This window comes from Emydura macquarii, unplaced genomic scaffold (genome assembly GCF_026122565.2).
Source record: "Emydura macquarii macquarii isolate MOO-44397 ecotype Brisbane River unplaced genomic scaffold, CSIRO-AGI_Emac_v2 contig_1418, whole genome shotgun sequence".
NCBI classification, from domain to species: Eukaryota; Metazoa; Chordata; order Testudines; family Chelidae; genus Emydura; species Emydura macquarii.
In genome coordinates this window covers 8,054-19,352 of record NW_027131555.1, presented here as the reverse complement: position 1 = coordinate 19,352, position 11,299 = coordinate 8,054, and the positions used below count along the sequence as shown (strand labels likewise).

At 52.3% G+C, this 11,299-nt stretch overlaps 1 protein-coding gene across 1 annotated transcript; it reads left to right on the top strand.

Moving 5' to 3' along the window:
• The first annotated feature begins 394 nt into the window (after positions 1-394).
• Positions 395-7,226, top strand: LOC137156282 (collagen alpha-5(VI) chain-like). Its single transcript, XM_067552997.1, has 6 exons — positions 395-494; positions 2,012-2,692; positions 3,117-3,222; positions 4,064-4,323; positions 5,280-5,324; positions 5,902-7,226. The coding sequence occupies exons 1-6, from the start codon at positions 395-397 to the stop codon at positions 6,159-6,161; spliced, it is 1,452 nt and encodes a 483-aa protein (XP_067409098.1). The 3' UTR covers positions 6,162-7,226.
• The last annotated feature ends 4,073 nt before the right edge of the window (positions 7,227-11,299 follow it).

Genomic DNA, 11,299 nt, shown 5'->3' with positions numbered 1-11,299 from the left:
TGCCCTGGTAAATGACCGCAGCCCCTGGCCAGGTGGTTAGCCAAGCGAGAGCCGTTGCATGCACCTCTCCTGATTTGACATGTGCAGAATCTCACGTGTGTCCGTTCGCAAGAGCTGAGATGCCTGTAAACAAATGAGAGGCCCCGATAGCCCGGCCTGTCCTGTGCTGTGCACCCCGGCTGGGAGACTGGATGGGCAGTTCCTTGGCTGTTCCCCACAGCTCAGTTGGGCTGCTTTCCGAGTGGAGCCCTGGGAGTGGCGATGAAGAGTGCTCTCCCGGGCCGGGCGGTAACTTCCTGCTTCTGGAGCCTGCGCCTTTGCACGTAGTTTCCCTCAAGGCCGCTGGGCCCAATCACCCCCCATTTATACCCTGTCCACCTGCCTTTCCTGCCAGATGGACGAGAAGTTCAGAGTGGTTCAGCTGCCGGCTGCAGACCCATCCCGGGATGCAGATGCACTTCGGGAAGCTGTGTTCCTCTGTACGCTCTGCTTTGGTAAGGGGCTCCGCTGCTCAGCGGGAGTCTTGGCTTGTAGGGCCTGAGAATCAGTTGAACCACAACAAAAGACGTGTGGCGCGGTCACGGCTGGCCCGGGTCAGCTGACAGGCTGGCAGGCTATGAGGCTGTGGGGCTATAAAATGGCATGAGATCCCATGTGGGGAAAGGGTCTTGGAGCCCTGGCTCCAGCCCAAGCCTGAATGTCTACACTGCTATTTTTAGCCCCACAGCCTGAGCCTCACAAGCCCACGTCAGCTGATCCGGACTCTGAGACTCAGTGCCATGGGTTTTCATGGCAGTGCAGATGTACCCTAGAGGACCAGAGGGAATCCCGGGAAGCAGAGAGATACACCTGCAGGCTTTGTTATTTCCCCTCGTCCCAGCTCCAGCGCTTCACTTCCCCTACCCCTTGGCTTTGGCCAGCTAAGTTCAGCATCTTGAGACTCCGACCTGAGTGTAGGGACTGTTCCAGACTCCTTTTACCGTGCCGCTGTTGGGCTCATTGTTGAGACAGGAGCAGTGGGAAGTGCTTTGGGATCTCTGTAAGAAACACTCCCAATTTAGGATTAGATACTACACTAGTGATCAGGAAGGAAACAAATCCCAGATTTACCTCACTAGTCTCTCAGTGGGAGCTGGGATCTTCTCTACTCCCAGGGATTCACCTCTTCACCTTTCTTTAAATAGAAATTAGGGCCTGGGCCCTCTCTAGGACTGTCCATGTGGAACCAGGTTCCCCAGAGAGACTCATCTTTAGCCACGGCAGATTTTGTCTGGAGGCCACAGAATGAGGAATGTGAGCGATTCAGGTTGCAGTTGTTGCACAGCACCATCTGTCTAAGTGCTTATCGGGAGAGCTGGGAGAAAATTGGTTGGGCAAAACCTTTGGGCAGAAAAATGCAGATTTGGGTCGACCAAACAATTTGTGAATCTGGGCCAGTTTTGTTTGCAAGGAAAAAGGGAACGTTTCTGAAATGGTTTAACTCATTGCAGAAAGACATTTGGTTTTGAAATTTCCCTCATTTAAGAAAATGTTTCAAAATGCTGAAAAACGCTCGGAACTGAAATCTAACATTTTTGCTGAGAATTTAGAAAAATGGTAGTTTCAGATTGACCAGAAATTATTTTTGATGTTATTGTGGGGTTTGGGGTTTGTTTGTTTTTTTCCAACCTGCACCCAGACAAATATGCAGTTAGCTGCCCCTGTCCTATCTACAGGTCCCCATTGCTATAGTAGAAGAGTGATACAGAGTTATGGACTTCAAGATCAGAAGGGTGTTGCAAGTTCAGAGAGATTAAGTGACTTGCCCAAGGTCTCACAGGGGGTCTGTGGTAGAGGTGGGAACTGAACCTAGATCTCAAGTCCTAACCCAGATCCATAACCCACAAAACCATCCTTCCTTTCTCCCCAATGAGTGATGCCACAATGGATAGCTTCCTACTTGCGGCTGTATTTCAGCTGTTGCTTCAGGAAAGATGCATGATCACTTTCTGTCCCTCTGCTGCTCCCCCAGATATGTGCAAGCCCGGGAACTGCATAAAGGAGCCCCTGCTACAAAAACCACTGGGGATGGACCTGGATTTGGCTCTGCTGGTGGATAACTCCCCCCTCGCTCTGCCAGTCGGGAGCATGGGGAGAGTTGCCCATCTCTTCAGCAGCATCCTGGACCATTTGAAGATCTCCCCCCACCCTGAATGGCCTGACAATGGCACCCGTGTCTCCCTGGTGCTGACGGGGCCCTCCAGGACTCCCCTAGCTTCTGGAGAGGACTTGTCGGAGTTTCCTTTCACCCAGCATGGCTCCAGAGAGAGGATTGAAGAGCACCTGCAGCTCTCACTGGCTGCCAGGGAGGCAGCGATGCCAGCCAGCCAAGCCGTAGCACGGACCCTGCGCCAGGCGTTCCGGGAGAGCCCTTCGCACCAGCTGCGGGTGTTCTGTGCTGTAGTCAGCGGGGAAACTGATCTGTGGGACCAGGAGACGCTCACAGAGCTGTCCCGCTTTGCCCAGTGCCGGGCATTTGCCATGTTCATCCTAGCCCTGGGCCAGGTGGAGGCTGGCAGGCAGGAAGGGGTCATGCCAGAGTCTCTGGCTCTCCCAGCATGGAGATACCACTTCCTGCGGCTGGGCTCAGTCCAGGAGCCGGAAATGGAGTATGCAGAGAGGATGATTCTGGGGTTCCTGAGGAACCTGCTGGGTGAGTGACAGCAGGGGCTTGAGGATGAGGAATTCCCATTGGCCATGGAGACTTCCTCCAGCCGTGACACTGACTGCAGCAGTCACTGACAGAGGGAGAACGAGGGTTTGTCCAAGGACCCATCAGCAGGAACTGACTCTGCCCACAGCTCATGCCACTGAGCCTGTTGCTGAGGGAGTAACCCCTGCTAGCTGGTAGCAGTAGTAGGCAATTATCTTTTATATGAAACAGCCACTAGAAGCGGCTGTGACTCAATTAGCCCGTGGGTTACACTTGGACAAGGGCTTTCTGAATGCTCCAGGCCGTAGGATCCAGGGCTGAGTATAGAGGGGAGGCAGGGAGCCTCACAGGGTGGGGGCTGGAGTGGCTGGGAGGCAAAATGGAGGCCTCGCTCATTCCCCTGCCTGTTCGTTGCGCTTTACAGTGGAAAGCAGACGGCATCCTCTGGAACACACCAGCACTTGGTGTCAGATGGAGCCTGCCCCCACCAGTCCTAGTGCTATGACTCCACCTCCACCGAGCCCAGATAGGTGAGTGGATGGCACTTATTGATCCTGCCTTCCTAGCCCCTCTTCCTAAGTGCTCGTGCTAGGGTATGGACCGGAACTGCAGGGGACTCTACCCTGGCCGAGCTACCCTATGGCTGCACTGCAGGCGGGAAATCCTGCATTTCTGCACTTGCTAGGTGCAACTGGCTGGCCCAATGACAAATTTCCCTCCTCTACTAGTGGTGGAAACATGATTCTCCACGTCTGGCCTCTAGACCCAAGCCAGCTGGGCGAGTCAGCAGAGCACCCTCCCCAGGTCTGTTGCTCCTAGGAAGAACTGGCTCCAGGGGCATAGGCAGAACACGGGCTGGCATATTAACAGGCCGGAGCTGCAAGTGCAGCAAGAGCAATGCTTAAAATCACGGGGACTGGGGAGACGGGAGGCTAAGGAAGGTGGGGAGAGAGGAGATGCTGGAGGGATGCAGGAGTGTCTGCATCCCCTACTCTATGTATGCACCATTTCTAGGGGAGAGTGGTGCCGTTCTAGGCTCCCGGGAGGGGGGGGGGAGGTTAATACTGCCAGGCTTGGTATTAATGGATGACTGAGGTTACTGGAGGCATCCCACGCACCCAGACACCTGCCCAAAACTAATGTTGGTGTCCTGGGCCAGGTCATGCCGGTTCTCTCTGCCTGGGAGGGTTCTTAGCACCTGTTGCAGTGGGATCTCAGCACTTGCCTGGCGTTTTCAGGGGACATTCTCACGTCCAGAGCTGGGCCCAGAACCATCATCCAAGTTCCTGACCAGGCCTTTCAGACCCACCATTTTCAGAAGCCTTATCAGTGAATCTGGGCCTGCCAGTGAAAAGTGCACTGCTTTAGCAGGGTCCCCACGCCTGGTGCTGTGCCTCACTATGGGATGCAGGCAACCACCGTCGGCCCCAGCGAGGGGAGAGGCGTCGTGGACAGCGGAGACCCGTGCTTCCTGGGCAAAGACTCTGGCGTCAAGTGCACCAGCTACTCCTTACTGTGGTACTACCGGGTGGACGTAGGTTCTTGCGAGCGCTTCTGGTATGGTGGCTGCGGTGGCAATGCTAACCGGTTCAACAGCGAGCAGGACTGCATCCGTGTGTGCATTGACCGAAGTACGTGGGGCAGCCTGGGGCCATAAATGGCTTGGTCTGAGGGAGGGAGGTGAGGAGACACAGGGGCATGTCTTGGGGAGGTGGCACCAATTTGTGAGATGAATTCAATTAGCTTTATCAGCTGAGGCTGGGCCAGAGTTGAATCAAAGGCAGCTGGGCCAGAATTGCAATGGATTGTGGGAATGCAGCTAATATAGTCCTTGGCCGTACAGCTTTTATCTTGCCTCTCTGCTGTCTCGCCAAGCCTATTCCCAGAATCCATTGCAGCTGCTTTCAAACCTCCCCTCTCTCCCAGTCGCTTGCAGTTCCCTCTCGAATGGCTTTGACTGAACTCTGGCTCAACCCAGCAACGTGTTTAGGGTGTTCCCTCAACATAGCCAACAGCTTTGCTTCTCAGACAAGGAGCGAATGATTTTTTCGTGTGCTCTTGCTTCAAGCAGAGATGGCCCTGATGGAAGTTTTCCATCCTTCCCAACCTTAAGGGGATTGGGGCTCAGCCTCACCTGTGTCAGGTGTATCCCCCAATGCCTCAGGTGAAGGGAACCAGTCCAGGGAGGTCACGTGATGGGAGTGTGTGACTCAGAACCAGGCCTGCTGAGGAATACCAGGGCAACGTGAGTTCAGCTGCATGCTCCCATCACATGACCCCTTGGATTCATTCCCCTCACGTGGGGCTACACCTGGTACAGGTGAGGCTGAGTCTCAACTCCCCCTTAAAGGGCCAGCTCACGCTGTGACAGATGTAGTCAGGGTTCAGAACTCAGCCACGATGCTGTCAGCCCAAGATTAGTCCAAACCAGTCGTGACTCCAATGGCTGAGACGGCTCCTTCTTTGGGTGCAGGGTGGGGAGGGGGTGACTGAAGCGTGAATCATCCTGCATTGGTTCCGGAGCCTGCACTGTGTTGTCACTCCCCTTTTAGTGATGCTCTGACCCTTGTGGTTCTCTTGGATACAGGTACAAGTGCAGCTGGGCTTGGGGACGAGAAGAACTTGACTCAAGGTAAATGCTTTGTGGAAGGATGGGGGTGGAGCGCTAGCATCCTTCGCAGCGCTTCTCGTGAACTGAGCTGCTCTGCAAGAGGGACGATCTGGAAGCCTGGCATAGATGGCACATTGAGTTTTCAGGGGAAACAGAGCACTAAGCGCGTGGTTTGTAGGTTTCCCAGTGTAAGCCTTGTGTATCTCCTGGGGAAATGCAGTGTATGGCAGCGATGTTTGGAGGTTCCATTGGGCTATGCAGGGGGAGAGAAGGTCCTGGCCTAGGAGGCCTGGATTCGGTGCTCTGGGGTTCTTCTGAATGAAGTGAGCTTGTGTGGGCCAAGTCCTGCAGTCCCTGATAATCCATTGACTTCAATGGGAGTTTTGCCTGAGCAAATGGGACCCACTGGTGAGTGCCTGTTTCAGCTCCCCCGCAGAGAAGTCTGCTGCAGCCCCAGTTAGAGAGCCATGGCTCTTCTGCTCAAGCTGTAGCAGCTTCTGCTTTTAGCTCTGGAGGCGTCTGGTTTGGCCCTTTGACCATCACCCCAGGATGTCTCCGACTGGATCAGGAGCCCTTTGCTGCCTGTTGTGTTTTGCAGCTGTGTGCCTGCAGGAGAGAGACGCAGGCCCCTGCCACACCTACACCTTGAAGTGGTTCTTTAACAAGACCCAACCTGCGCACTGCACCCTCTTTTGGTATGGTGGCTGCGAAGGGAACAGGAACAGGTTTGAGACCCGTGAGCTGTGTGAATCCATCTGCCTGCCACTAGCAGGGCAGAAGCTGTTGCTGCAATCCCCTGGGGACTCCCTGCAGGCTGACGAGTCCAGGCCTGGCTGTGCAACTGGGGCAGCTGTGTGAGGAACATCCAGGAGAGAAAGAGAGGAAGCTCCTGGCATCTCTTGTCATGCAGTCAAGTTAAGCTGCTGCCCACCCTCTGCCACTGATCAGTCAGTCACCCTTATGCACAGGACACATGTTACGTGGAAGCTGTGGCTTTTAATATGCAATGGACTAAATCTCCACACACACCCGTCCCAGGCTGTAGTCAGCCAGTTTGCAATGATCTGCTTGCTCTAGCTGGAGCCCCCTTCCCATCTGCTCCTTGCCCATCTTGCTAGCTGGGACACCACATCCCAGTCTCAAATATACTTATGCCAAGAGATCCCAGAGTGTCTCCCCCTCCACACCCAGGCTGGCCTCCATCCACAAGTCGCCTTAGCCTGATCTCGCTTTTCATTATCATAAACAATTTGTAACTGCTGGAGCCAGGCAGGACTGACAGCACATTAAAGGGACAGAGTCCAGGATAGGTAAAGTTCCCTGGGCTCTTGGATGTTACCCCACAGTCTTAATTTTGGGTGTTTGTCCCCAAAGGGTCATTGCTGATTTGGCAGCCACAGAACAAAGCGAAACAGTCCAAAGCCCTGCGTGGTGGAAGCGCCCATATGGTGCAGGAGGGAGAGTTTGATTTGATTCTAATGCACCTCTGTATAAACACCCCCCTGGTGTTTGCAGATGAGAGAATTGGCACCTGAAAAAATGCATGAATATGTGGGGGGCACATTTTGAAAATAGCTGTGCATCCCAAAGTTCCCATTTAGCTACTTAAATGAGTGGCTGGAGTTCAGTGGGAGCCGAGCCCGCGTGAGGATCTGGTCCTTTCTGTCCCTGGGCTGTCATGTCCCAAATCTCGGCCCACTTTCGCATATGCAGATAAAAGAGGCAATTGTACGACCAGCTGCTCGACGGGCATGTTTGGGTGTGCCCAGCATGCACCTGCCCATTTTTGCTAGTGCAGTTGGTCGCAGCCAGAGAGCAGGAGAACGGTGCTGAAGCTCAAACCCTCACTCTTGTACGAGATTTTGCTGCCCTGTGCCTAGAATCTGCTAAAATGTAAAACGATATTAAATAAACTCATGTTTAACACTCGCTGCTGCTGCTTGGTTGTAGAAGCAGAGATGGGGATGGGAGGGGATGTAGGATCTGGGTGGTAAAGGGGCTGTGTAACACTGGATTTCTCAGGCTGCCTCCATCTGCCCAGCAGCAGATGAAGGCACAAGAAGGGAGAGGGCTTGTTCCAGGCTGCCCAAGAAGGGGTGACTAGGGGTATGAGATGATGATGAATAGGGAAAGTGTAGGGGGAAGCATCTCCCATCCATGAGGAACCCATGGGGCTGTGGGATAATTTCCCAAGGGAATGGGTGGGAGCCTTATTGCTTCAATCACTTTAAAAGTAGCCACAGCTGGCGCAATTAGACACAGAACAATTCAGCATGGGCCAAGGGGCTAAACCAGAGGGGACCTAATGTCTCTTTGATGGCTCTCTGCCTGGTTCATATAGGATCTTGGGCTTTATAGCGGGGTAAGGAGTCTTTTGGAAAGAAGCAGGGATGACTTTCAGGGCAGCTAAGTATCATGGAGTGGGACTGTGCAAACACAGGCTGTGTCTGAAGCAAATCAGAGAATGTGTGTGTGAGGGAGAGCGCAATAACAATCGATTCCAGTGGAAAACCAAAATCCTCCCAGAGTGAAACGGTGCCAAGCGCTGAGCACTATTAGCACACCCTGGCAGGGGTCCAGGCACACCAGTTCCGAAGGGAGTCATTATACAGCTGGCTCCTCTGTAATCCCCACCACCTGGCCTTCCTCCTCCCCCTACCAGCTGCAGACATCACCAGGTCACCTCTGAACGGGAACCAAGTGTCCCTGGATATGGCAAGGACCAAAAGGTATGTGACGGAACCAACTTCACAGATCACATGGCTACCCTCTGAGGCCAGGTAGGTGAGAGGTGTTGAGGTGAGTCCCTAAGAAAATCAACAGAGGGATTGAGGGGGGAAAATACAACCCAGCTCCATAGCTACAGCTGCAGGAGGGAGGCAACTGCATTGTTGGCCTGCTCTGGGTCCCTGGGGTGCTCTCACTGGCCTGGGGAAAATCTGCTGCCTATAGGTTTGTTTCCCCCACCTCTTCCCCCGACTGCTATGGATTCTCAGCATCTCTGCTTTCAGGGGCAGGGCTGGGCCTGCAAAAATGCTGGAGAAAAACCAGCGCCAGAGGAGGTAAACAAGCACACACCCCCTTCTGGCTAGCGGAGTCTTGCATCTTTGTGGTTTAGCAGTCACCAGCGCAGTTTATTTACAGTGCCTGGCGAGGGCTGGCAGCCTCTGGGCTCTTACTCTCTCTGAGACAGGGAGAGCCTCCTCACTCCTTTGCACGCCCCCCACCACCCCACTTTCTGGCCAGCATAGAAGCCTTCCTTAGTCAGCCTGGCAGCTGCCTCCTATCTGCTAATCAGGTGCAAACAACTTCCCTGCTGGGTAAGGTGGACAGCTGTCCCCTAACCAGTCGAATGTTCCTTAGTTAGCTGGGCTGGAGTGATAGAGGGCAGGCTAGGCGGTTACCACCCAGCACTGTACACCTTACAAACAGGAAGTAGTTTCATGGGGGACCGGCTGTCTCCCTCTGGGGCTGTTGTAAAGGTTGAATGTATTTGTTAACAACAACTGCTAATCCACCTACCTGGCTGAGATGCAGTCTATTCATGCTCTATCTTACTAGGCCCTGGTCTACGCTACAAACTCACACCCAGTGCAGCACAGTTATACTGCCCTCACTCCCACTGTAGACAGGGCTATGTCAATGAGAGGGCTTGTCCTGTTAACATGGCTACAGGCTCTTGGAGAGGTGTAGTACCTATACTGGCATGAGGAGCTTTCCTGTTGGCGTACGTAGCTCCTTCACTGTGTGCTACGGTGGCACAGCTGCCCAGCTGTAAATTGTAGACAAACCCTAGGTCTGTGTGGCTATGTTCAACTCAAGTTACAGTGACGGGCAGCCTCTGGACTCCTGAAGGATCCGAGGGAGAAGAGGAAGATGCCCTTGTATGAGGGCCAGAGAGGTCAGCTGGAAATGCCCCCGTCTGTTAAGCCCTCTGAGAGTGCAACTCTCCGAGTCAGGGGGATGGAGGGAGGAAGGGAGAGAGGGTGTGAGTGTGGTCTGCAGCAGCAGGAGAGGATTACAATTTCCTAAATTCTTCTTACCCAAGCCTGTGCTGACTCCTTGCAAGGGAACATCCCTCTTCCTCAATTCCCCTATTTGTTTTGACTCGACACATAGTCCTGGCCCTAGAGAGAGGCCCCTGTCCAGTAAATGGTCCCATTAGTCTCTCTGTGGAGGCAGTGGGAGTAAAATGGGATAAAGGACAGCTCCTGGAGAGACATGAACCTTTTAAGCTACACGTCCCCTCCTTTTATGTTTAAAACCGAGCAAGTGTGGTCTAGGGGTGAAAGTGCAGGCTGTGGAGTCAGGAGACCTGCCTTCTGTTCCCGGCTCTGCCACTGGCCTGCTGGGTGACCTTGGGCAAGTCATTTCCTGTTTCCCCCAGCTGTAACATTGGGGGTGAGGGGGAGGGAAAGGAGTGAAATATTTCCCTACTGCAGAGCAGCAGGCAAGGCTGAGTTAACTGCATGTCTCCAGAGGTAAGGGGGTATTCCTACAGCTAGGGAAAGTGGCTGTAATGCCAGTGAGAGAAGTGTGATCAAGTGATCAGTCACCGATCCCTCCTGTGCCCCAGAACAGCCCTTTCTGAGCTGTCTGGAGGACCCAGCGAGGACATGCTGTATTTTGGCCTCCATCCCACCACTACAAATGCCATTTTCTGCTTACCCTACCCATGGCAATGAGTCTCTGTTCTCAGGTGGAGTTCCCCGACCCTACTGAGCTGCAGGGGGCAGAAGGGCCAGGAGAGAAGGTCCCCTATAAGCACAAAGGTCAGGACAGGTGTATTTCAAATGGCTGCTGTACTATGTCTCCAACACTGCCCCTTCCCCCTTTTGCTGCCTGCCAGGAGGCTCCATAGGCAAAAGACATGACCTACTAACAAGGATGCCATCCTTTTATCTATTATTCATCAGCCTCTAGGGTTGTGGTGCCACTTTGAGTTAGCGTAAATCCTTTATCCATTATGTAGCCCTTTTACAGTTCAATGCCAGTCCAACCAGATGAGAATAACCCAGTAATTCAGGACAGGCAGAGTTGGCTGATCCAGAGCCTCTGGTACCAAGGACCCAGGCTGTGCCACCATTAGTGAAGGCCAAGAGGTCCCTCTAGGGGATGGTTTGATCTTCATAAACTGTGAAATTAAAACGTATTCAACTTCAGTGGCAAGACAGTCTGTTGGGAAACCCCTTGTTCTGCATGCTGATTAAAGCCATTTTGGGTACATATTTTATAAAGACTTTGTTTAATTGTTTCATATTCAACTTCTAGTGATTACTGTTGGGAAGCTAAAACTTTTCTTCCTTAATTCCATCTATATAGTTACATCTTCCTTCAGCTTCTGCCTTTCCTGATTCTTTGTTCATCTGCTTTATGTACAGCAGGTGAATAATCACCTAATATTGAGTATTTGCTTTCCAAGTTGCCCATTTTTGGATAACAAATTATAGGGCCAGGGTAACAAATCAAAAGCACATCCCCATACATATTTCAGTGGAACAAAAAGCATCTGCTACATTAGAAATGAATTATCAAATGCCAAGAAAGGGACTCGGTTTCAATTCATTATTCACCACGATAGTTTTCTTCACAGCATTAGCACAATTAATACTTGCATAGTGAATATCTTCATGTCCCCTTACCAAAACTAGTCACCAATACATTTAGTACACCATAGAAGTTAGTTTCTGAAAACATAAGACTGAATTAAATATAAAAAATTACATTAATCAACTTTTCAAACATTTTCTGAACTGTGACACTGCAGAAACTGGAGCACCTTGCCAGTTTTAAGCCAATCTTACGGTAGTTTCAAATATTGTGCTCAGGAAGTGAGCTCTAGGGCCTGCAGCAATCTATAAGCTTGTGGGCAGTGAAGGAACCAAAGGAAGTCTCATTCTTGTGCACCGTAGAATCTCAAGGAGGGCAACTTTAGTGCACCTAAGTGGCAGTGAGATCTTCATCTTCATTTCAAAGACACACTCCAGTCTGCCAAA